Genomic DNA, 27,843 nt, shown 5'->3' on the forward strand with positions numbered 1-27,843 from the left:
GGGGTGAGGATCATGTAAGCCTTATATGTATATTCCCATCTCTATGTAGCATGAGGCCTTTTGGGAGCTCACTAACTTCTGGTTTTGTAGGAACTCCGAAGTTAAGCAAGTTTGCGCAAGAGCAATCCCAGGATAGGTGACCCACTGGAAAGTTCTCGAGTGAGTTCCCAGAAACAAAACTGTGAGGCCATGGTTGAGGCCTAAAGCAGACAATATTGTGTTACGGTGGAGTCAAGCCAGGGATATGGTGGGGGCCCGGGCCGGGACGTGATACTGAGTGTTTGGTGCAATTATGCATTAAATAGTACACGTATTAATTAAACAGATCCCACATATTTTATACGGTATGAGCTTGCTAATTTATCATCTAAAAAACTTATGTATTATTAGTCAAGTCTTTATTCCTCTCGCTCTCTCGATCCCTCTCGCATCATTTTGCAATCTCACCCTCGTTGTCATTGTCAATGCTAGGTTTTCTTCATTCATCTTCTATCTCTCCCAGGTTTTCTTCCTCCTTCAGTTGATATTGCACCAAACGTCCAAATAATTTAGTCAGTATTATCTAATGCCAGATTATCTTTTTGGACTGAAATAGTAAGTACAGTTTGATGTTTCAAATGAGACCTAATATACTTATACTTAAAATTTAGTGTAAGCAATGAAATTTTTTATTTTGGTATAAAGGTAAATTTTGCACATGACCTCCTAAGTCCTTGGACAGGCCCTAGCCACATATTCAATATTCCTACAAGGCAAAGTAGAAAAAAAGACGACGATGAGGAGTCCTGGTTTTTTGCTAGACTTCTGAGAAATAGGCGTTGCACGACAAAGTTAAATCCCACAGTTCATTGCGATCGAAAGGCTTATACAAGAAGAAAATAATCAAAGACTGGAAATAGGGTCACGTGTCTTTAACAAAACACAATAAATCCTAGAAATTTGGTTTTGTTACTGTGGGGTGATTTGTGTTTTGTTTAACCTAAAATAATGTCCATTTTTTCTCCGTAATTCATATCAAATTCAATAGTGAATGACTACATATTTCTTGGTCACCAAATAACCAAGAGAACATTTTTGAGTTTTGGGCATCCAAATTTTGCGACACTAGTTTCATAGAGTACTCAATGCCTAAGCTAGAGCACAACCAAAGCAAGAACATGGAAGTACTTTATATGTCAAAATACAAGCTTGCATCAAATTTATAAAGACAAGAAAATGCCTTTGAAAATTTAAAGAGAAAAAAAAAAAAAAAAAAAGTGAACATACCTACTACAATGTATATCAATCCCATTTTCAGTCAGTACCGGGGTTTGGTGGACTTGTATTTGCACCATTCATGATTTCCAAAGTGTGAACAGAGGTTTGCGGACGGTACGTACAAACGGGATGTGGAACGTAAAATTAAATTTGAATGGCTGAAAACGAATCCATCGGAAAGGGCTTAGTATGAAACCGCATTAAAAAAGACCCGTGAATTAATGAAAATGGTATCCGCGAGAATTCCAAAAAATAGGGAATTAAACTTTCCCCCTCCCTCCCCACGACAACAATAGTTGAAACCAGAATTTTTTTTTTTCCTCCCAGAATCTCCTTCTCACCCTGACATCATGCTCTTTCAAAACTTTGGTAGTGTTCAAAAAGTTCATTGTTGTTCGAAACCCAATTGGAGTATTTTTGTGGTTGTTGTCTCCGACCTCAATGCACTTCGACATTCAAGCATCATTGGTTTGAGGGTAAGGTTACTTATGCGGAAAAAATTTGGTGGTTCCTTGATTGGAGTGGGTTCAAAGTTGTTGTTTTCGCGAAAGTCGACGTCAAACTTGATTCCAGAAACTAAATTTGAAATTTGGAGAGTTTGGAAATTTGGAACCCTAGAAAATAATTTTGTTATGTATGTGAAATTGTGTACTTTTTTAGTGTTTATGGTTATTTATGCAAGTGGATTGATGATATTAGTTGATGTGGAAGTATTTGAAAATTTTGGTGACATGTAAGTTTATGAACTATGGTTGATGGGTTGTGTACAAGGTATATGTGATTCAGTTTGTTTTGTTGAATTTATATTGTTGAGTTGGGAATGATTTGTGTTGATGAATCATTGTTAATTTTATGAATTAATTTGGTATTTCTTAACTCATGAAAGTATGTTCATAGTAGATGTGTAGTTATGAGAACTTGTTGATATGTTGTGTCAATGATTAACATTGTTGTATTTGGATGTTATGAGGGTATATGTTCGTCAATTTGGTTGTGATGAATGCTTATATTGTTATGTGTACTAGAGATGGCAAATGAAGGGGTTGAACTCACAATAAAAGAGGAAGAATATTATAGGCGAAGGGTTAACAACCTTTCTCAAGCTAGTCATGTCCTAAGAGTCACACGTCACAAGTTTAATGATGCACAACTTGCTGATTTTAGTGCCACATGCTTTGGACACTTAGAGAGTGTCGATAGATTAGCCTTTAATAGACAGCTAGTGCATATATTGTCGTTCCGTAGAGTGGCAAATCAAAGGGTGAAGGACCTAGAGGGACTCACATATTTAATAGGATGTAAGGTCATTGGGTTCATGAAGAAGGACTTTTGCCTCATTATGGGGCTTCGTTGTGACGAACCCTACGATCTAGAGGTTGAGCCTTCCAACATTAGGTTGTTGACTAAGTATTTTTCTCAAAAGTTTGGTTTTGTTGGAGAAAGTAGCAGGGGTAAGGGTAACGGTAAGGGTGTGAATGACAAAGGTAAAGTGACAGGTGCCGAGCTTCAAAAGGCATTTCAAGACTGTGAGGATGAGGATGATGCGTTGAAGATGGGGCTAGTTTACTTCGCCAAGGGTATATTGATAGGGGGTGAAGAGTAATGTGGGTGTGAACCTAGAGTACTTGGACCTTGTAGAGGATATGGATAGGTTCAACACTTATTCAAGGGGTACGATATCGTTTGAACAACTACAGAACAACATTTGTTTTGCTGCTTCTAGGAGAGGGAGAGGAAAAGGGGATCATGATGCCATAAGGAGATGAGGATGAGGAAGATGAACAATCGATGGGTAGTAAGAGGAGACAGAGATCTGGATGGGGCTACAAAGGGTTAAGTTATACCTTTTAGGTACAATTTGTTGGCTTGATTGAGGACTAATAAGGGTCAAGTTGTTGTGATTGTGATAAGTACTAATTCAGTGCACGTTTAGGTGTGGGCATACGAAAAAACTGCCCAACTGGAAAAGCCACTATAGTATTGCAAGATGACTGATCTGGTAGCCATCCCAACAATTCTCCGATGGTCGACAACGAATAAGCAGCCGATCCATGAACAGGTCCAGATGTACATAACTGAGAGCTAAGAGGTATGACCTTATTTCAAAAGTCATGAACTTTATGAAGGATTGTGAAACTATTAGAATTTCTCAGTGAATTTTCGTGAATATTTGTGAATGTTTATGATTGATTGTGTTTTGAAATGTAGTTGTGATGACTGGCGATAAATGGAAGACGGTGAGGATTCGAGAGATAGTGCCCACTAGAGCAGAGATGAACTCAGGCTACTGGACATAAGGTGATGATGCTGATATCGTGATGCTAGAAACCCTAACTCCAGATACAAATGATGTCAGAGAGCTTAAAGTACAAATTAAGGAGTTAAAGGTGGTTGTAGGGTGTTTGACCCACAAGAAAGATATTTTTCAGAGGAATGTGTTCAAGAAGGTGGAAGAGTTAACGGAGGAGGTAAAGGAATTGATGAAGGAAGTTAAGGAAGAAGAAAAAGAAAAATGTGTTGAATAAGGTGGAAGAGTTAATGGAGGAGGTGAAGGAATTGATGAGGGAAGTTAAGGAGGAAGAAGAAGAAGATGTACAAGATGATAATGAAGAGGGGAAAGAAGAAGGTAAACAATAGGAAAAAGAAGAAGAAGATGGTGGTTCAAGTTGCAATGGTGTACGAAATAGAGGAAAGGTTGGCATTAAGAGATCTTGATGGGGTTTACTCGACCTGTGTCTCCTCTATGTGGGAAATTGTACAATGTCATGATTAGCCCCTCCAAGGGGCTTGAGGAAACTGAGATTTCCAGCTCGTTGGGAAGGAATAGAATCTATGACAAACTTTACGGAAGATCAGTGGCAGTTAAGCCCTCTCAGCCCTGCCGCCTATAATAAAAGTACTATTTTGAAACTACTGGGGGCTTGGGAGCCCCCGGACAGTTCAAGTTCTGACTAGAATTCTCCATCAGCAAGCTGACAACATTGTATGTCTGTGAGTCCAAATGCAACGGTTCTGTTCTTAGGACTTTAAAAGTTAAGTTTGGTTTTGACTCAGCGTTCTGTGTTGATTCGAATGGAAATTTTGGTGGATTGGTTCTGCTTTGGCATGGGGAAACACCATTATGGATCATATCTTCCTCCTCTCACCATATTAACGCTGAAATTGGGGGGTATGGCAATTTTGACCACTGGCTTCTGACGGGGTTTTATGGTCATCCTAATACCAATCGTCATTCCAAAACTTGGGCTTTACTCCGATCCTTGGCTTCCCAATCATCTTTCCCCTAGATCTGTGAGGGAGATTTTAATGAACTCCTTCAATCTGGGGAAAAAGAGGGTGGGAGTTTCAGACCCATTCATCAGATTCTGAATTTCTGTAGAGCTATTGAAGATTGTCACTTGAGTGATTTGGGATTCACCGAGGAAAGTTCACTTGGATGACGAATAGGCATGGAGGCATTAAGGAACGCCTGGATCCTGTTCTCTCAACTTTTGACTAAAAAAGGATTTTTCCCTTCTCTTCAATGCACCACCTCCCTCTTAGTAAGTCTGAGCACATCCCCATTCTCCTTAAAGTTCGGCGCAATCTCAAGCAATCTTGGAAAAATTGATCTCTTTCATTTTGAGGAGATGTGGACGAAACATGAGAAGTGAGAGGATGTTATATGCCAGGCGTGGATTACTCATGTGTCTGGCGTCTCGATGTTTCGAGTGTGTGAGAAGATCAAGCTTGTCAGGGTGGCCTTACTCAAATGGCACTAAAAGACATTCTGAGAGAGACAACTTACAATTGACTCGATTTATGCTACACTTGACTTCATCCTCAGCCAACCTTCTTTTCCAATTAGATGACCTCCTTTCTCTTGACAAATCTTATTAGCAGCAGAGGTCTAAAACCATATGGCTCAAGCATGGGGATCGAAATTCTCGCCACTTCCATAGACATGTTGCTAGAAGAAAGGTCAAAAACCATATCTACGGACTGAATAATGCTTCGGGAACCTGGGTTTAAGCTAACAGGGATATAGAAAATGTTGTGTCGAATTACTTCTCTTCTACTTTCAAGTCACAGCAGAGAGGGAATGAGGAGGCTTCAAAAATTTTTGATGTGGTTGGATGCAGATTGGATGAGGGGAAGCTCAATACTCTCAATGCCAGTTTTACTAAGGATGATGTTAAAGGGGCGCTATTCCAAATGAAGGCTCTAAAAGCTCCGGGTTCGGATGGTCTCCTTCCATTGTTTTACCAAAATTACTAGAAAATCGTTGGTACGGATGTTTCCAAGGCGGTCATTTCCTTCATTTAGTTGGGGAAAATGCTCAATAAGATAAATTATACTTTTGTCACTCTCATTCCAAAGCAGTCGAATCCTAGGGAGATGTCTCACTTTCGGCCTATAAGCCTATGCAATGTCATCTATAAGATTGCCTCCAAGGTACTAACCAATCGACTCAAATTGGTCCTTCCCAGCCTTATTTCCCATCATCAAGGTGCATTTGTACCTGGTTGCATGATCTCTGATAACACGATTCTAGCTACAGAAATTGCCAACTCTCTTTTCAAGTTCAAGAGAGGTAAAAAAGGCTTTATGGATTTGAAGCTTCATATAAGCAAGGCTTATGATCGTGTTGATTGGGTTTTCCTTAGGGCCGTCATGGCTACCATGGGATTTCCCTCAAATTGGATCAATCTTTTGATGCAGTGCATTTCTACTATGCCGTACTTTTTCCTGGTTAATAGATCCCCATGTGGTTATCTCCGATCCAAAAGGGGTCTTAGACAGGGAGACCCCCTCTTTCCCTACCCTTTCCTCTCGTGCATGGAAGGCCTTTCGGCCCTTCTTACTAAATATGGGTGTGAGGGTAAAATTTAGGGAATCTTGATAGTCCCTTATTCGCCAAGGCTGATTCGGCCAATTGGTCTGAGATTGTTGAGATCCTAATGCCATCTCCAACCGAAGGGTCCAGAGGGCCGAAAATAGCCCGAAAACCGTCTCCAACCGAAGGCTAGGCCAGAAGGCTGTGGAATCTAAGAAGGCCCCACAGAATCGGAGAGGGCTGGAGGTATGCAGCCAGCCTGGGGCTGGCCAAAATTCAAATCAATCATGTCAGTTTACAGTAATACATTTATACGAAATAATATGAATGTATTCCTGTCGGTTTTAACCGACAAGATTGATTTGATTTTTTTTTTTTTTTTACAGTTTTATTATTATTTTTTATTTACGAAATTTTTCCTATAACTTCTATTTTTCATTTTTTTTTTAAATTCTATTTTTTTTCCTATAACTTTTATTTTACAAAATTTGTAGTTTTTAACAACATTTTACAAATTATTAAAAACATTTCTAGTTTTTCATATTTGTTAAAAAAAACCATTTAACAACATAAAACTTAAACAACATTTAAGTTGTAGTTTTTAAATAATAAATTATGTTTGGCCCTATGGCCCTCAGTTGGAAACAGTTTTTTGTGATAGGGCTAAAACGAGCCATCTGGCCTTTTGGCCCTCGGTTGGAGACGGAAGCAAATATGACCATGTACTGTTTATTAAAATATTAATATCTTGAAGGATCTTGAAGGACCAGAAGGCTAAAACGAGCCCTCTGACCAACCATCGGTTGGAGATAGCCTAAACCACTACAAAAGCTACCTCGGGACAGTCGTTTAACGTGCACAAAAGTGCTGTTTGTTTCAGCCGCAACACTAGGAGCTGCGATCAGGATGTCCTAAGCTGTCTATTGGGGGTGACTCGGGTGGATAGGCACGAAAAGTATTTGGGGCTACCCACTTCGGTTGGTCGAAATAAAACCGCGTGTTTCAATCATATCAAGGAAAGACATTGGAAGCGGCTGCAAGGCTGGAAGGAGAAACTATCTCAAGCACCATTTTTTACTGAATGCTATAAATTTCCAAGTGCATAGTTTTGAGAGACAGAAAGCCAAAAGAATTTCCTTTCCATTTACATCTCATATTTACAAAAATAATGCCCTCTAAGATCTAACCTCTTCTACAAAATTCGTAACCAACCATCCCCCCGCTACGATCTTCTCCATACCCTAACCACTTTAATAACTGATATCGATCATATACACACTGTATAACTATAAATCTAACCGCAGAAATTGGAAGTAACTTATCTCCTATATTTCCTTCGTTTTTTCTTCCTTGTGAGCTCTATTATTTCACAACCATCTGTGGCTGATGCTTACTTACCCAGGATCGACTGTTCGGTTGCTGACTTGCTCAAGGATCACTAGAAGGGGAAACAAGAACACAAACTAAAAGGGAAAGACTACAAAGCAATGCTTTCAACCCGTCTTCTCACTGATCAGGACAACGTCCACAACTGTTGCATTGCAAAAAAAGCATCTGTGGCAATTCAAAAGATGCCTGGTTATGCAAACATAACAAGACCTGTGCGAACAAGGTGAAAACTGGGCATCTGCTTCACAGGCGTAACAGATGCAGCACAGGCCATCATCCCCATCCGTTTCACCCCTGCATATTGTATTTTCTTGTGATTGGCTCTGGCTGAGAAGGCTCAGAAAATTCTCTAGCTGGGCAAGTTTTACAAGATACGCATCGCCTCTACAGGTTCCATCCTGAAAAATAAACTATAGTATAAATAAGTCTGGAAAATACAAAAAGAATCCAATGTGGAGCTTTAATCGTTTGTTTTGTTAGTGTTCCTAATATTTCGTTATGTGGAGTTCCAAGAATGTCAAGGACAGAGCTATATAATAAATCACCTAAATACACAGCTACAAAGCCCAACTCAATCACTTTAAATGCTTCACATAACTCCTGAATAGGTAGAAACGAGGTCATTGATATATAATTAATTGTATACATAAGACAGGAACGATGATAAAACCAGATTGAAAATATGGTATGATATTAATCAGTAGCTCTCGTATCATTCAGAAACAGTCAACATTACAATTGAACTCGCTCCGAAGGAGAAGAAAACAAGTTTTAAAAAGAATTTTCTTTGGAGAGAGAGAGAGAGAGAGAGAGAGAGAGAGAGAGAGAGGAACTAACCCAGTTGTAATCCACTAGATACTGGAATCTGCAATGAAAACTGTCAAGGCAACCCATGTTTGCAAAGATGCTCACAACATCATTGTACTCCCTGCATTCCATATGCTCGCCGGCATTCAACAAGTTCAAGATAATGCCTACAAGGGGTGCCAATATCATCCCTCGGTTTACTTTTTCTAAAGATTGGCCATGTCGTCTCAGTGACCTGCAAAAAAAAATCATAAATGTTAAGGTAACTAAGTAAACAGACCAGGTTCAGTTTATCATAACACAGGTTATGAGAATCAACAATGAGAAAGCTAGATCAAGCTACAAAAGTCAAAAATGAACAATGAAAATTCCGAAGAAGAAAACACTATGGAAGATAGACAGGGACTTTCATATGCACTCCAGAGTTTTCTTGCATGCCTTAATGTGAGAGCATAGAGAAGTGTGAGAAGTCATTTTTGGAGTGCATATATCATCTCAGATGATAAATGGAAAGTAATGGTAGACTGCATTTGCAAGAATGTGAGAGCATAGAGAAGTGTGAGAAGTCATTTGCGGAGTGCATATATCATCTCAGATGACAAATGGAAAGTAATGGTAGACTGCATTTGCAAGAATGTGAGAGCATAGAGAAGTGTGAGAAGTCATTTTTGGAGTGCATATATCATCTCAGATGATAAATGGAAAGTAATGGTAGACTGCATTTGCAAGAATGTGAGACCATAGAGAAGTGTGAGAAATCATTTTTGGAGTGCATATATCATCTCAGATGATAAATGGAAAGTAATAGTAGACTGCACTTGCAAGCACAGAATCTTACAAGTCAAAAAATTCAGCATCTTCTACTGAAGTTATGTGGTTCAGAATAAAGACAATCAACTCCGTCAACCTTCGAAGGTTTGTTTCAGCTCCAGACAGAAATGCTTGAGGTATCGCGTGGGTACTGAACTCCAAAACCCTTGTCAAATTGCATGAAAGATCAAATATGACACTGCATTTCTTTTGCTGGAACTCTAAAACCTGCAAAAGATGTTTTATTAAATTTAAAAATAAAAAAAAATGTCTGACGGGTAAATACGAAAGACTAGAACATAAATAGCCAAGTCAAATTGGTTAAATATTAGGCCATTTATATCTTTATCCAAAACTAAAATATAAAACAATATTCTATTTGGTTATTAAGAAAGATAACCAAAGTTCAGACAAGGTCCAAATTTGAAAAAATAATGATTATGCATATAATTTTCTCCATACATAGAAGAGGTCTCAAACAAAAGTAATTTAAATTGCATTAACAAATGTGCCCTCGTTATTTATTCTGCCCAAATGTTTGAAAAGATCATCAATATTTGGTGAGGAGCATATTAGGTTCTGCTTTCAAAAAAATTTGGAAACCAAGTTACAGTTCAGAAATTCTCTATTTTATCTTCCAAACACTACTATGGACATGGAGAAAAAAAAATACGCTCTTTATTTTGCCCAGTTCTTCACTTATAATGTGTTCAATCAAGAAAGCACATCTCTCTTTCATTACTCATTCCGCCCTGTCAACCCATACCAAGTCTTTGAGTGGCCTTGTGGGAATTGTGCCCATGGTTTTGAGTTAATCTCCTCTTCAGGAATTTTTCCAGCAAAGAGAACCCCGTAGCAAAGCTCCACCAGAGAATTTGTGCAAGTTGAGGGTTTGGGTTGCCCAAATATATGGCTATGGTTGGTCAATAATGCATTGGATCTAGGTACAGACGAGCTCACATGCCAATCCAAGCTAGACAAAGATTGACTTGCTTCACTTAATTTTATTATGGGCGTTTAGCTATGTTGTATTATCCCTCTCCAAAACTGGATGTTTCACTACACTTTTTATTCAGTAACTAAAGGCATATAAAAAGTAGTCTATATAATTCCTAACATCAAGCATTGGCAACAGAAACTGTAGTACATGATAACTTCTATAGCTAAGAATACTAGAATTTGACGTTTTCATTTTCTATTACTAAAAATACTAAAAATTAATGTTTTCATCAAGTAGTCATTTTATGAAAATTTTTGCATTTCATTCAGTAAATACAAAATTGGTTCGGTGTTATAGCTTCCAAACACGCATTTCATTAAACAATCCCGAGATTGATTTCCGTTTCCATTCCTCAAAAATCTAAAACAAGTTTGAAAAATAGTTTTCCAAAATCCACCAAACAAGCTCTGATACATGTAAAAAATTTCCTTCAACGTGTGTGCGCCTATATGTATAGCGCGTGAGAGTCTATCTTCTCAAAAGCACCAAGGTGTTTAAGCTTAGAGATACATAGCCAGAAAACAGAGATAAAGCTAATCAAGTCAAACATATGAATATGATAATAATAGTAGTGATAATAACAATGATAATAATAATACTTATTATCATCATCGTCATCATTATAACAATAATATTAATCCATACCTGGTACTTCTCTTGCATTTCTCTAACAGAGACTGAGAATTCAGTCATCGTCCAGCTGAGGGTGTTAAATAGGCGATTGATAAAAGCTGAGAACAATTCTTGATCATTGACACATGTTTCTCCTAACAATCTCTTTACGGATTAAAAGGCAAAAGAAGAATCAGAAGTTATTCGGTTGTAATACATTATACAACAAAAATCCTAAAACCATAATCAAGGATCATTTACCTGGAAGACAACGGATGAAGACGACAATTCTCCGTGCTTTGAACAACCAAAGCCAGATCCCTTGCACAAACGCAGAAGAATGTTTGTCACTGGAATCCAGGATCTATTATCAAATGCTGAAAGCAATGCCTTGGGCATTCTCTGGGTGGCTGCTTCATTACTCTCAAAAACGGACAGATATTCTTTGTACTGTACCAAGACTGAGATTGATTGGAGAAGCAGATCCCTCAGATCTGCACTTGATATCCGAGGATCATTGAAGTGCATGACCACAAAAGTGACCTGGGAAACAAGACGCACTCAAAAATCTAGAGAAAACAGAGAGAAAAAAAAACTCATAATCTTCATTAAGTCCTGCCTGGCCATGTTTTGGCCTGTCAATATGATTCAGGATCCAAATTTCAGAGGATGTAATATGTGTTGAGATAAAAGAATTATACATAGCAAGACATGAATTTACAAATTATACGAACCAAAACAATAATACAGAGCATTCCATAAAACAAATTTATTGTTTTCCTTCAGAGGAATGCTTAAATATAGAACTTAAAATGATAACATTCATCAGGTGAATCAAAATATAAATTATCTCGATGCTCAATTATCATATCTAAAACCAAATAATTTATCATTTTCAAATCCATCAAGCCTACTATTTGTATTTTACATTATGTAAATGTCTAGTCAAATTATACACAGCAGCATATAATAGAAAGTAGGAAAACACAAGATTAAAAGAATAAACATACAAATGAAGCAAGGCCTTGCTTGATAAATATTGATGAAGGTACAAATGGTGGATCACTTTTGCGCAACACATGAAAGCAATCGACCTGCAAGGGAATAGAAGAGTAATGAATAATTTCAAATACAGGGCTTCAGAAGAACTGGCTCAAGAGGTCATTGCAATTAGAGGCTAGATCCAGTATTTCCCAAAACATTAACAAGCAGATGAACTTCTTCTATCTTTTTTAGATTTGTCACATATAAAAAATCAGAGGCTGACATATTTGTAGAAAATTAAAAACTTTGTCTCGGAAATTTCCCAAGCAGTTGTATAGCATCCTAATGTAATTCTAGGACTACTCTAAGGGTACAAACTGCATCTACCTGATATCCTTCTTGAGAATTTCAGTAACATGCAAATATCGCCATCAAAGAAACATTGAATAAAAAACATGAAAAAAAAATTTTTTAAAAAAAATAGGATTATCCCACATGCAATAAAACAAGTGCAAACATCAAAGTCTGCTTATTACAAAAACAAGGGAAAACACAAATATTCTCCTATTGAGATGGAAATATTATGACAACGACTCATAGCCTATCAAACATTGTTAGATCGAATAAATAAAAAGTTAACTTACAAGAGCTTCCAGATAATATTCAGGGATATAAAGGAACAGCAGATCGACTTTGGTAAGAACCAAAAGCAACTGGACAGTCCACATGCATGTTGCATACATTCCTCTTTGCTTCCATCGAGAAAACAGAGAAATACGGTACCTGCAAGACATGACAAAGTGACAAACGGAAACAGATGTATGTAAATGTGAACAGATACCTAAACTATGTATCTTTTCAGGTACATACTAAAGTACGTAAAATTAAATGACTTGTTTAGCTGTTCTTCTATCAGAGATCTTTCTCAACACTCCTCTAAGCAGTATACCTACGACTAAGATTAAATTAACTAACAAACCATGCAACGTATATTTAACAGAAAAAGGAGGGGCAAAATTAAGTTAAATATTCTGAACAGTTGCAGGCAAGAAAATTGATGTAAACAGTACATATACAGATTATGGAAACAAGCTAATCTTCAAGGTCATCTTACCAAGCACATTGTCTGACACAATCAATAACTTCTTCTCTATAACCATTACGAGCTTCTTTCAAACGCTTTAATTGCTCACTGCAAGCTTTTTCTCTTATTTGTTTATCAGCTTCTTCCATGAGGGATATTGACTGTGACTGGTGGGTGGTTCGGTATGGGATACCATACCGAAACTAGTATCCCGAATCCCAAACCGAAATTTTTCGGGACGGGAATTTGAAGACCAATCCCAAACCAAATTTTCGGGAATCCCAAATTTCGGGAATCCCGAAATATTTTCGGGATTTTGGGACAAATCGGGAATCCCAAATTGAAATATGAAATTATGAATTGTTCTTCAAATATATAATTCAAGAACACATTCATAAACTAGGAATTTCATTTCATTCACACTACCATTTAATTGAACACTGACATGCTTGACTCTTTTTATCATAGTCAAAATTCAAATTAATTAAACTCTTTTTGCAATCTGTTGAGAGATAAAAGAATCAAGCCTTCTGAAATCATCAGCCATGGCAGCAGCAATAATAAAATCCACATGAATATCAAACAGAACATGAAAAATATGCAAGGTGTAAGGCATTCTAGGTTGCTAAGCATGAATTAGAAACTACTAGCATCAATTATAAAAGAATAATATATATATGTATAAATATATATATAATAATTAATATTATATATTTTCGGTTTGGTATGGGATTCCCGAAATATCGAGAAGCCAATCCCAAATCCCATACCGAAATTTTGGGATTGGTTCGGGATAGCATCCCGAAAATTTCGGGAATTTCGGTTTGGGAAATTTTTGGTTTGGGATCCGGATTTTTTCGGTTCGGTTCGGGATTTTCGGGAATTTTTTCCACCCCTAGGTGAGACATGTAATACGATGCCTGCAACCAGGTTTTTTAATAAATCAAATCTCGCAACAATCGGAATACAAGCATGCATAAATACTCAATGAAAGTTCTTCCCCTTATTAGTCTATCAGCTTCTTCCATGAGCTATTTAAGATTAATCGGTAAGAAGACAATGTTCTCACCTAGAAGGTTTTGTTCATTTCACATAGAAGACAAGACAAATATACAAATAAATAAAAGCACACAACAACATAGCAGAGTAAAAGAATGAGAAATAGAAGATCACAATTAAATCAAGAAAAGATAAAACCAAACAACAGTTTACCATTCGAATAAAAAACAGATCACAATTTCAATGTATTTTGCGCTTTAGCCTTGACAAATTTTATCTTTTAAAGAATGTTAACCTTAAAGACAACCACATTAGACCATGACTACAACAATATTGATAATGAGCGCATTAGGTTAAGGATTTTAAAAATAAAAAAATAAAAAAATAAAAAACATTTATTAGCAAAACTCTGTATTCTGTAAGGATAAGAACAATCATGCCCCAATATCTCCTTACCTGCTTAAAATTTGGTGCAAGGCCTATATGATATAACAGCAGCAAAATATCTAGAAGTTCTTCTTCTCTTAGTGTAGCTGAAGACATATTACTTTCCCTTGGTACAAACCTCATATGCTGCACTGGGCGATAACTAAACTCAGATTCAGATCGATAACTAGAGCTAGGTTTATCTTCTATTTCATCATTCACACTTCCAGTACTGCATTCTGTAGCAACATGGGCAGATCTCTCTGGAATGGAACTGCAATGGACACTAGAACCTTTGGCTGTGTATCCAATTGGATAATTTGAGATTCTTGTAAAATCATCATTGTAGCATGAGCAACAACACGGCTTTTTTGTACTTGAATGAGTCACTCTGGTTTCTTCATCGTCCATACAGCCTTCCTCCCACCGAATTAGTTCTGTTTCCTCATCATATACCGGATTTGATTTTGAAAGATGGCTAAATGATCCTCCAAGCCTAGGACTGTCATTTCGATGAGGATCATTTCTAAGAAATAGATCTACAGGAAAGCTTCGGTGACCACCCCTATGAAGAAAACCAACATCAGGGCCATTTTCACTGCCTTTCAACCAGCCACAAATATCCCCCATGCCAAAGCCTTCGGATAAGAAATGAAGTATAACTGTGTACAAAGAAACAAGAACAGAATTGCTTGAAACTCCAGGAGGTGGAAGATTGCGGTCAGCTCCTCTATTCTTTAGTAGAAGGTTCTGTAAAAAAGTTCTGAACACTGAACCGGGAAACTGGGGAGGTGTCACAGGTGGTATAAACTGTATGACCAAGCGACAGAGATCCCTATGCTTCTCCTCAATCTGTGAATATAAGATGTATTGTCAGCTAAAAATTAGTGTGGAACTGCACAATGTGTATGTTCCCCTAAGCTCTAGATAATTAGGATCAGGGGAAACCCCTATAAAACAAGCTGGTTATGTTATATATGGTTCATCATGTCAACCATATAATGCAAATTGCCTCAAATAGAAAGCAGTTCTCCCCAAACTCAGTTTACAGCATATACCCAGAAAAGGAAATTCATTATTAAAGTCAAAGCTTAATTTTCTAACAGAAAAAATTTGTCCAAGGAAATAACCATGGATATTTTTGTCGAAAGAGATAAGCACGGATTTATATTGATACAGGATATGAAACTAAATATTTCCAACAATTAAAACACAAATGGCCTTATCTATATCTTTAACAACTGAATTTGTTCCCAAAAATGGCCTGGTTAGATGAAATATGCCTTTATAGAAAAAGAAAACTTCCTCTGTAAGTTTTCTGATTGTATTGAATAGAATAATCAGTTACACAGATGTGAATATATATAGCCTTAGCTGCCTTAGTCTAATTACAAGAATACCCTCAACCATCTTAACTAATTACAGTAACTAACATAACTGATTACATTTAGCTTTATCATACTACTTAACAGTAACTACAGTAGATGACTTGTCATTTGCCCTATTACACCCCCTCAAGCTAAAAGAGGAATCAGTGAGGATTCCAATTGGAAGCTTGGAACAGAGAAAAGAGAACCTGTTCTTGGACAAAGATTTGGTGTGAAGATCAGCCAATTGGTCTTCACTACAAACATATTGAACTTTGATGAGATTTGCAAGAACCAACTCTCGGATATAGTGATAGTCAATCTCAACATGCTTGGTTCGAGCATGAAAAATAGGATTAGAGGCTAAAGAGATTGCAGAAATATTATCACACCATAGGGTAGGTAGAGTAGGAAGAGGGAAATGAAGATCTTTGAGAATTTTGCAAACCCAAGTGAGTTCTGCTGCAGTATGAGCTAAAGAACGATATTCAGCTTCTGTAGAGGAACGAGCAACAGTGCTTTGTTTCTTTGCACTCCAGCTGATGAGATTAGGGCCAAGAAAAACACAATATCCACTGGTAGACCGCCTGTCAAAAGTGCAGCCAGCCCAATCAGCATCAGAGTAAGCTGAAAGGGCGAGGGTACCTTTAGTAAACCATAACCCATGAGACAGAGAACCTTTAAGAAATCTGAGAACCCTTTTTGCTGCTTGAAGGTGTTGTTCTCGTGGAGCATGCATAAACTGACAGATCTGATTAACAGCAAATGCAAGATCTGGGCGAGTCCAAGTGAGACAGATCTGATACCATATAGAAACAGAAAACTTCCTCTGTAAGTTTTCTGATTGTATTGAATAGAATAATCAGTTACACATATGTGAATATATATAGCCTTAGCTGCCTTAGTCTAATTACAAGAATACCCTCAACTATCTTAACTAATTACAGTAACTAACATAACTGATTACATTTAGCTTTATCATACTACTTAACAGTAACTACAGTAGATGACTTGTCATTTGCCCTATTAGCCTTTACATTCAATTAAAAAAAAAAGTAAGAAATATGTCATGCACAATGAATTTCGAAAAATTCAAACATATTATATAAAGTTTCATGGGATTCACTATAGAAACCAACTTATAGTTTCAAATGAATCATAAATTATGCTTCTTGGTAGAAATATTAAAGAGCATTTACAGTGCTGCCAACGTATATGGTTTTATTGAACAATGAAGCTCAACTTATAAGCCTGACTTGATCTAATTGAAATCATCCACAAAGAAAATTGTGAAAGTCATAGTACTTCCTGTTCAGTTACTCTTACAAATGTTTCCATACACTTCCACTCTCGTTTGTTATGATTAATATTTTCTAAAAGACTCATCAATTTACCCAAAATTCACATTCTCAATATAACATGGACAATACAAACAAGATAAATGTAGCAATGGCATGAAAGAAAATTAAGCTCTTTAGCTCAATATGTTATTACCTTACTGACTGCTTCAGATAAAGCTCTAGTTGTCAACAACATGCTACTTTCATATGACACGTCCTCACTTGAACCAGGCCACGAAACAGATGGTATCATGGATTCAAGGTCATGCTTATTTGGATTCTTCCGTGACAGAAACCCTTCAAAAAGGAATTCAAAATCAGGTGATTTCCACCAAAGCACCATAAGTTCTTGTCATCGCAAGACGTGGATTGCCATCGCAAGGTATGGGTATGACCCTGAACATGGGCAATCTTCCAGAACCAGTGGAGCTGTCTTGCAACCACAAGCCAAGGCATTTATGAAATGTTCAAACAACAAATTTGATCCTTCAAACTCTAGAAAGACATCAAGAACCCTATCTAAACTTGAATAATCATGTGGAATCTGCAACCCAAACATTTCCATCACGAATGACAGAAATGGACCCCAGGCAATGTACTCTGTGCTCCACACATCTACCCCAAGTACTGAGAAAATTTCCTCACATATGCCATGAGAAACAGGATAAAAAAGTTCTTCACGTGAAACAAACCTCTTTAGTCTCCTCAACTTCTGAACAGAAGAGTGCTTTGCCTGCTCCACAGAGTGCAGACCCAACAGCCTTGACAAGCAATACAGCAACTGAGTAGCAAACAGAACTAAGAATGGAGGTGCCTGAAGGGGGAGGTATCTTTCAATGGGGAATCTAAAGGGGCGGGCACCAAAATTTAATTCACATCTTTCGCCTTGAGAAAGAGAAACTGCAGGATAATAACCAGACCCTGGTCCCATCTTACGAATGCCATGAAATGCGGGCCCAAGTGAGACACCATTTCTGTAGAATGATATTTCATTACAATCCAAATCTATGCAGCAACCAATGGCATCACCAACAACCCATGACTGACCATATGGCTCAGCTTCCTTGTTCCATTTTCTAACCCTCCTCCCATCAAATGCATATGAATCGTCTGCATCACCTACACCCTTATGGTCAGTGAAAGGGCAAGACACAGTTGCCCACCCAAGCTGCTGAATTCCTGAAGTTTCTAGAATAACTTCATACATCCATTTACCTTTCCACACAAAAGCATTAGCCCTGGCACTGCTGAACATTGCCAAGCTCTCAATAAGCAAAGGTGGTTTAATCACTCTAATATCACCACGAATACTGGATTCATCAAGACCAATGATGTGGGATGTACAACCATCTCCAGAAATACAAACTCCATCTCTGTTTCTAAACACACTTGAATTTGCATGCAGTTTAGGGAATTCATTCTGTATAATACAACGAACTAGATTGCTGTCAACTGGACTGGCCAATGAACTAACAGATTTGTTAGGGAGACCAAGAACATATTCTAAGCTACGCTCCACTGATTGGTAGCCAAAATCATCACAATTTGAAACAAGATGGGTTTTCAACGAATTCTCTTTACTGCCTTCGCCATTCAATAACACGGCTAGACCAGAAGAAAGCCCACCAATTCATAGGCCGTCTTCTGCCATTCTGAATATATGCCCAAATCTAACCCAAATCAAAGGACAAATTATCGTTCAAACTTGAATGTTCCTCACGGAAATTCAGTTATCTCCAAAACAAGACTCAGACGCCTTCATATCACTGAAAGTTCATGATGTCAACACATACAACTAAGTTTCAGAAACAATCCACAGAACGTTGTTTTTGTTTGGTGGGCACAATGAAAAGACATAAATAATTTCAGCACAATTGGTGGGCAAAGTTAATCAACATTACAGTACCCTGTCTTTTCCCATCCCTCAATTTTCTCTGGAGCCAAACAGGGATCAAAGGGAAAATAAATTGAAACAAAATTCGAAATTAATCATAGAATTACAGGAAAAAATACAAATTCAGCGCTCAAACAATAAAATTGCACATAAAATTGAGAAATGATGAAGATGAACTCACAGGTGCTGCCCAGGCGTTGTCGTTTCGACAGTAAAAAGCGGCTAGGGTTTTGTAGCAGCCATTAAAATTAAGTACCTTCCAGAGAGGAGAGAACAGGGGAAGGGAAGAGGACAAAAATGGAATTCTGAAAATTTTCGCCAAAAGGTCTGGGGGAAGCGAGAGGCAGGACAGACAAAAAAAAATGGAAAGGAGAAGCGGCCGCTGCTTCAACCTCACGCACCTGACCGACACGTGTCCAGCACCTGCTGGAGTAACCGGCTGCTGACATGGCGGGTCTTTCTAAACTGTGCGGCGTTAAAACTGCGCCGGTGAGTGGACGGTGTTGTTCTCTTTGTTTTCTAAAGCGAGGGTTGCGGCCGTAACTCGATCCATGACAATGACGTGGACTTTTTTTTCTTTTTTAATCTTTTTTTATATGTAATCTTCTTTTTTTTTTTTTGTTAAATAATACATTTTATTAAATTAAATATTAACTATTAACGAAATTTAAACTCACGCCGTCATATAAAAGTTTAACACTTTTTCACTACTATAGTAAAGCCAAATGCTTTTTATATTTAATCATTAGATGATGAATGTTGTAAGGGATTTGAATCCTATCCAAATCCTCTAGAGATCCTCACATCTTATCTGTTATCTTATATTGTGTGATCGATAATCATTTTGAATTTTTTATTTAAAATTAAACACTAATAGTACCTAATAAAAGTTGACCGCATGATGTGCAATGAACGGATATGATCTAAGAATTCTTAAGATCCTCGTAAAGAGAATTCAAAGAAGATTACCATCCTACTATCATTATTGTAACTAGGTTTAAATTTCATGGCCTGAATACAGTATTTATATTTATTTAGTATATTTATCGGGTAACGGTCACATAGCTATGGCCAAAAATGATACTTTCTTTTTAATTGTAAATAACAAATGTATTAAGAAATAGATGTATTAATGATTAATCGTTCTTAAATCATAACCTAAAAAATATTTGTAGCAAAATCAGAATTTTAAACAAATAAATGAAAAATAATTTTTATGGCCGCGTGGAGTTTTGTATCCCATAGCAAAAGGGTCCATGAGACCGTGAGAGAATCCTCGTCGAATTCTCTTTGTGAGGATTATGAGATCCTCTAATCACATTCGTTTATCGTATATCGTGTAGTCAGTTTTTTTAATTTTAAATAAAAAAATTATAATAATTTCTGACCACACGATGTACGATGAACGAATGTGATTGAATGATCACCAGAATTCTCACAAAAAGGATCAAGCGAAGATCTTCCTGGCCACAGGACCATTATTTGGTGATGGTTTGTTCGTAACTTGATAGGGAAGGATCCGATCAATATTTCATGTGTTACGTCATGTGGGAAAAAAGAAGAAGGAAAATACTACTTTTATTTTGTGAAATGACAATTAAGGTCACTAGAGTAATGCGAAGTCGTTAACATTGAGACCCTGTGAATCGAACCTAATACATTTAAATTTTTTTATATACTAAAATGCGGAGTAGTAAATTAATTATGAACTCGTCATTCACAATATACAAATTTAAGGTCTCTAACTTACAAGTGAAAGTAATACTTATAAACCGTAATACTACATGGCAACGCATCTGCTTACAAGTGTATGAAAATATGACTAAGATTTACGGTGCTAATTGACAGTATGCCAAAAAAAAAAAAAGGCTAACAATAGACTTTAAACACGAAAATTCGTCATTCACAATATACAAACTTAAGGTCTCCAATTTACAAGTGAAAGTAATACTTATAAACCGTGATACCACGTGGCAACGCATCTGTTTGTAAGTGTATGAAAATATGACTAAGATTTACACTGCTAATCGACAATATGCCAAAAAAAGGTTAACAGTAGACTATAAACACAAAAATCTTGTAACAAATGAAACAAGAACACAAGTACAAACTAATAATTGTATTAATGAGTTTAGGGTTACAATCTCTTTACAATTTGAATCCTTTGATTCGATCTCTGAAATGTAAGGTGTTGAGTGTTGTTGACCCGATGGTCGTGATGACTTAATCTCGTTGATGGAAGAATCAACACATGTAGTGGTACTTGACTAGTTATTTTCCACCAAATGTCGACATGTATCCTCAATGACTCATCCGTCCTCGCATGCCACGTAAACCCTCGCATGCCGAAATTTAATGCATTGGTGAACATTTATTTTCACCGAAATTAACTTGTCTACGTAGACATAATAACAAAAACCAGTTAAAATCATTTAATTGATATTGCAATATATTCATTTGAATATCTGATAATACACATCAAAAGCTTAAACAACCCCCAACCCTTGGCCGCAAAACCCCACCCCCCCTCACCCCCTCACTACACTCAAAATGCTAATAGTACACAGCAAATTACAATGCCAACCTGATTATTCCGGCATATGATACAACGGCAGCTTCCCATAACTTACAAACAAATTACAACGCCGGCCTCTACTCAAAAGCTACCTCGTTGAGTAAAAAGAAGCAGCTCGTCCCAGCACTCCAGTAGCCACCTTTCATCACCAGTAACCAAGATCAGTGACCCACACCACAAAATGATATTTCCATTCACCAAGGCTTGCGAAAGGCAAGAGGCCGCAAAACACTGGAAGAAGCAGAAACAAAATAGCAAAGAACACCACTTGCCGGATACAGTATGGTAACCTTGTTTTTATTTTTGCTCCTTGGGACACATCAACTGATCCATACAGGATAAGGTACAAGGTCGATGTAAAGACATTACATAAGAAGTGCAGCGCGCAAAAAATCTCCCACCACATAACCCAAATATTACCGTTCCCTCCCAATGTGTCTATGCAGAACTTGCCCGCAGTACCACACAAAAGTCCCAATAGCAAGACTATGTAAGTTACTGGCATTATCCGTTTTGCAGTTGCTGAGCAATGGAGGAAGACGAAAGTAATTGCAACAATCGTTAAGAGACCAATTAGCGCTCGAGATATAACTTGAACCTTACACCATAGAACATTAAACCATGAATTGAAAGATGTCATCGGATCCCAGGCTTCCCATCTCAACCAAGACTTCGACCCCTGAGACAAAAAAGAATCACTAAGATTTCCCAGACAAAAATCAATGTTAGTGCATGAAGTGGAGAAACATCATAATTCATGCATATGATTTTTCTTCCAGTAGAATAACTACATTTTCCAAAAGGTTTGGAATTGGTTTTTAAAGTCGGCTACGACGTTCAGTTTTTCTAAACTTACAACGTCAAGTTTTAGAATTTCATGAATTTAACCCTCTGTCAGATTGATCATTAATTCTTCTGTTTAAGTTGATGATGTGGGAACTGGCAACTGTGGGACCCATTTTTGTGCTGATGTGTGGAAGAAAAACCATACAAGAAATAATTTTATTAATATCTTAAATCCTATTAGTTTTTACCTATCTCTGCGCTTTAAAATTTTTTATTAACTTTCTTCCCAACGTTAGCATAAAAAATGAATTTCGTAATTGCTGCATCACCAATTAAGCAAAACCGAACTTTAATCATCACAAAAGCTTTTAGTTAATGTAATCTTAAAACTTCAGGGTGTCAAATGCTAACATAATAACATCAAAAACCTTGTGGTCCATCTTGAAAGCCACCCGAAACCTTGGGGGGAAAATGTAGTTTATACTAAAAACCAATACAACAGAATGCAATAATAATCAACCTCGACTAACCAATTCTTAAATTCTAAAGATTTAAAAAGCTACATAGCTGAACCCTGAAATTATAGCTTTAAAAGAATAAAACCAAATGAAGTGAACCTAATTTCTTAGCTTGCGTCTAAGCCCAACTAATCATAATTTTCTTTTAGTACTGGTCATCGGATAGTCTTCCCTCTATAGTAAAATTAAATCCTAAATATTTTCCTATGAGATTTTCTCACATAGAATCAATTGATGAGGTAACTCTATGAACAGTCCAAAGATCCAAAAATCTGAAGCCAATGAATAGTTCAGGCTGTTCTTGAAGATCTTTCTATGAATGCGACCAAGAAAGAGGTTGCTGCTGATTTTTCATACATACAGCTTAGTATGAGAGATTTATTTTTCCTAGATACTGTGTCTCGGTATTTTTCCTACATCAACACGTAAACAAAAAGAGTATAGCGGAGATGAGAATGCTTCGTTGGATGTGTGGGCACACGAGAAAGGACAAGATTAGGAATGAGGATATCTGAAGTAAATTAGGAGTAGCCGAAAATGAAGACAAGATGAGAGAGAATCGGTTAAGGTGGTTTGGACATGTGAAACGAAGACCTACAGACACTCTGGTTAGAAGATGTGATTACGAGAAAGGGGCTCAAGGCCAAAGGGTTAAGGGAAGACCTAAGAAGACTTGGAAAGGAACTCTAAGAAAAGACTTGGACTACTTAGATCTAATAGAAGAAATGGCACAAAACCGAGTGCACTGGTGTTCTAGGATTCACATAGCCGACCCCACTTAGTGGGGTAAGGCTTTGTTGATTTTGTTTTGAACTGTGTCTTGGTATTCTCTCGCATTGTAAACAATTTGCAACATCTTGTCAACAGGGTTATGTGTACTTGTGTAGGAAAGCCAATTCATAGCAGCACTGACAAATAAGTGAACCTTGTACCAAATCAGATAAAGCCAGAGAGAAAAAGGGAAATACCTTTGTTGAAGGAGATGTACAGGATGCAGTTCCTTCTGTAAGTCTTTCATATGAATAGACATAAACACCATACATCAGGAATCCAGTCATGACAAGCAAACCAAAAACTAGACAGTCATTACACCTTCGAAGCAGCTCAGCATGTCTGATTTCTTCTAATTGACTCTTAAACTTTTCAGCTTTAAATGATTGCTTTGATATGCCCATAGCAAATTTTGATCTCTCCAGTTGATTAGAATCATAGTGGAGATCCAGCTGTGTCTCTTTCATCTTCAGTCTTTGCATTGTAAGATTAAGCTCCAATGTTTTGAGGTCATTTGCACGGGCTTGCTCCATGACAGATTTCCCAATAGTTTTAAGAATAGACTGGTTGGTTCCAGATTCAGAAGTCATTGGGAAAACACAAGCCAACTGGTTTGTTTGCCCATGCAAAGAGAGCTCCAGATTAAGAGAATTTGTTAACATATTCTGCTGTACTTCGTCTCTATAATTTAAACAACCCAGGGTTGCATTAGTGTGGGGAATCTCTTCTGAGTGACAATCTTCTATAACAGAACTGCTTTCTCTTCTTAAACAATCATCATGCTCGTCATGAGGCACATGCAGATTTGACCTGTCCATGTTTTGGTGGCTTGAGATATATTCCCTGTTTTCTGTAGATGATTCCTTGATCGATTTTAGAGTCCTCAAGGTGCTTCCAAATGATTCTTCAAAGTTCCTGATAAAACAATCAAATGTGTTCCCAAAATCCTGTTGGGACATAGGCATTCAAGGAAGATAAATACCACTTTAGCATCTAGGACCTGTGGGGCGTTGATTATGAACGACAAGAAGGAACTTCTAAAACCACTTTCAATGGATGAATCAGCAGTTAGGTCTGGCTTACATTGGCTAAAGATTCTCTGACAGCTGAAGCACATATCTGCATTACAGAAAGATTATATTAGTTGATTCCCTATTATCTAAATTTAATTTGAGAAAAAACAAAAAAACACTATATGAAGGATGGAGAAAAGAAAAGTTCAACCCCACCATTACAGACAGGCTTCACTTTTTGTGTGACAACAATTTCATCAATTGAAGTAAAACACCTCATATCACAAGCCAAAATGTCACTATAAGGGTAACTTGGCCATATGAACATGCAGTTTTCTTTAGTAGTAAACAAGTAACGGTCAATTACATGTCCAATGGACTAACTAACTATAAATAGTGAAGTTTGAAATGAAAGAAATTAAATACAAACAGATAACTGATGGTGTAAGGTAAAGCTTATTGTTGATGTAGGTCGTCTAGGATGGAAAGAAGAATACCTTAGCAAGATGATCAGATGACATCCCTCCACCTACCTCACCATTCCTTTCCAGAATCTGGAATGAGAAAGCATCAAACCCAAATTGTCAATGTTTAATACTTACTCAGAATTACAAAAACTGGAAATGAAGCATAGAAGTTATCTCTGAAAGAACCACAATTAGCCAGATAGGAATCACCATGTGAAAGTAACAGCTGGAGGAAGAATGACCACATGAATCTAACACCAGAAAAACCCAAGAGGCAAGACTAAAGAAAAGAAATTAAAGATGAAGACCAAATGAATTTTCAAAAACACGAAAAATAAAATAATACCATGTGAATAAAATACTGTTTCCGCCATAAAGTAATAAAGCTAGAATATGTAAAACAAACACCAAGCACCTTCAACTGACATAGGATTTCTACGTTTAGCATGGACCACATCTGTAATTACATCCTCACAAATCCATTTCGCTGAAGCTTTACAGGACCAACAACATGATATCCACATTCATATGCAGGAGCATATTACTTAAGAAATAGAAGACAAAGATACTATATTCATAATCTATAATTCGCAAACACCAAATCATGTTTAAACCAGAAAAAGAATCGCTCCATAAACAAATACCAACAAGCCGCAACCCCAGGCTAATCCAAATATGTTCCATATTTCCTTAAAGAGCGACAATTAACAATATTTTGTCCCCACCAGCCAATACCTATTTAACCACTGCCCATCAATGCTTGTAAAGAAGCTCATTACTATTAAACATGAAATCAAAAGACACAAACTTCATATCAACACAACATTGTGAACTACAAAAATAACGCAGCATGGGCCACCAAATCCAAATCATCCACGGTTCAATTTCAGAAACTAACGACATAATTCTTTGAATTAAAGCATAAACTCAGCTCACAGTTACCTAGCTACGCAAACTTCAACTGCATTAAGCCCATTCCAGAGTCCAATAACAAAAAAATAAACTTCGAGAGAGTTGAAGAAGCCGAATCACAAACAACTAATGCTTAAATGTCACAACTTTTCCACACACACCAAAAACGAATGCCGAAATTCAACTAAAGATATAAAATTTACACATGAACATCAATTAATTATTCGAAACCCGCAATTTCGCAAATCAAACACAGAACAAATACCCACCAAACAACCAAAATAGAAAAAATGGGACCTGGGCAACAAAAGCTGCAATTGACATCCCCAGCCGAAACGCAATCTCGTCTGCATTAGGGTTTCTTCGAGACGCCGTGGAAACCACCTTAGGGGTTCGGCGCTTGCCCGCCACGCGTGTTCCTCTGACAGACGAACCCGAAGATATTGAAGCAGAAGAAGAGGAGGACGCTGCAGAAGGGTCTCTTAATACCCTCTTCGTCGCCTTCTTTTTGTTCCTGCCAATGGGTTTTTCTGGGCTTGCATCACCCGGCAAAGAGTTTGGGACCGCCGGATTTGAAGGGTTGGGGTTGGCATCAACGGTGGTGGTGGTGGTGTTTTCATGGTCTGCGGCGTCGGGTTGATCGGCGGGAACGGAAGGAGTGGAGTCCATGGAACGCAAGGAAAGGTGGGAAAGGGAGCAACGTTTCCTTCATAAATATTTGAAAAGTAGTCAGACCTTTCGATACGGCTGTGGTTTTTATTGGCTTATTCAAGCTACTTTTCCTATTTTTCTCTCCTTTTTCTTTACTTTTGGGTTTTAATCGCATTATTCTTCTGTTTGATCAACTATCAGTTTATTCCAAACTGATCAATTTCATTCCTCATTATGTCTTGTTTCACTTCTCAAATTTGTTCTCGTCATCCAACATCATTAAAAAAACCTGTTAGGCCATCTCTAACCGAAAGGTCCAAATGGTCGAAAATAGCCCAAAAATCATCTCCAACTGAGGGCTAGATCAGAGGTCTCGTAGAATTTGAGAGGGCCCCACATAATCTGAAAGGGCCAAAGAGTTGGAGGGCTGGCTGCCTGGGCTGGCCAGAAAATATACCAATCCTGTCAGATATCATCGATAGGAATCGATTTGTATTATCCATATAGAGTCCACCAACCCAATCATGTTGCTAATGGACTACATAAATGTCAATTTTAAAAGCGTTCTCAATATACTGATTATATAACACTTGCATTTCTTGTTATTGATGATGAGATTCCACCAACTTACAAAGAAGCAATCAAAAGTTTAAAGTTTGGAGATTGGAATGTGTCTATGGATGAGGAGATAGATCACTTCATAAGAATGAAACTTGGAAAGAAGAGAAAGCAAATGGGTGCAAATGGGTTTATGCTAAGAAGTTGAAATCTTCGAGAGAAGGCAATGTAAGATTTGTGGACCCTAAAATAATTCCAAAAATTCTAGAGGCGACACGTGGACTTTTGCTCAAGAAAGACAAGATTGCCCTCATTAAATGGGCAGGCTCCTCATATACTCTCACGCTCAACTCACACCCCTGAAGGTCCATGCAGCTGAATATGACTGTCCACAGCTCACCTCCCCTTGGCAAGGAAAAGTCAAAGCTTAATCTCTTCCTTTGAAGGCAGCCCGCCTTTCTTCCAACGGAGAGGACTGAGTAGCCAACGCCACTCACGGTACTCAGCAAGAATGCCCAAGGTGATGTGCACCTCCTTTATATCCGCCAAAGTTCTTGGAGTTGAGCCAAAATCCGAATCTACACGAAGTAAGAAAGACGATCAATAAATTGAAGTCATGGAGCAGCTCAACAAAAAATTTAAGCAGGCCAGGAATGAAGTAGTTCACTTACCACTTATAAATACAGTCGGAACACGTAGCTCGGACGAGGAGTCGGACTCTCACTCTCCACTTAACTCCAAGGTATCTCTTGCCCACGCATGATCACCTTTGTAGGAAGCATCAAGCAACCTATGGCGAAACCTCAA

The 27,843-nt window shown here is 37.6% G+C and overlaps 1 protein-coding gene and 1 pseudogene across 1 annotated transcript; both read right to left on the minus strand.

The window, feature by feature from the left end:
* Nucleotides 1–6,923: 6,923 nt before the first annotated feature.
* LOC137720718 (E3 ubiquitin-protein ligase RKP-like) lies at nucleotides 6,924–19,127 on the minus strand (annotated as a pseudogene).
* A 2,196-nt stretch (nucleotides 19,128–21,323) lies between these two features.
* On the minus strand, nucleotides 21,324–26,567 carry LOC137720612 (protein CPR-5). Its single transcript, XM_068459699.1, has 5 exons — nucleotides 26,125–26,567; nucleotides 24,946–25,002; nucleotides 24,519–24,554; nucleotides 23,633–24,382; nucleotides 21,324–22,039 (listed from the first exon to the last, which is right to left on the minus strand). The coding sequence occupies exons 1-5, from the start codon at nucleotides 26,494–26,496 to the stop codon at nucleotides 21,506–21,508; spliced, it is 1,749 nt and encodes a 582-aa protein (XP_068315800.1). The 5' UTR covers nucleotides 26,497–26,567; the 3' UTR covers nucleotides 21,324–21,505.
* Between the last annotated feature and the right edge of the window lie 1,276 nt (nucleotides 26,568–27,843).

Source organism: Pyrus communis, chromosome 16 (assembly GCF_963583255.1).
Source record: "Pyrus communis chromosome 16, drPyrComm1.1, whole genome shotgun sequence".
NCBI classification, from domain to species: Eukaryota; Viridiplantae; Streptophyta; class Magnoliopsida; order Rosales; family Rosaceae; genus Pyrus; species Pyrus communis.

Coding starts and splice junctions, on each gene's coding strand:
- LOC137720612 (XM_068459699.1), bottom strand. CDS start 26,496: ATGGACTCCACTCCTTCCGTTCCCGCCGATCAACCCGACGCCGCAGAC. Junction 25,003..26,124: donor TTGCAGCTTTTGTTGCCCAG/GTCCCATTTTTT, acceptor TTCTCATTCCAG/ATTCTGGAAAGGAATGGTGA. Junction 24,555..24,945: donor CATCTGATCATCTTGCTAAG/GTATTCTTCTTT, acceptor TCTGTAATGCAG/ATATGTGCTTCAGCTGTCAG.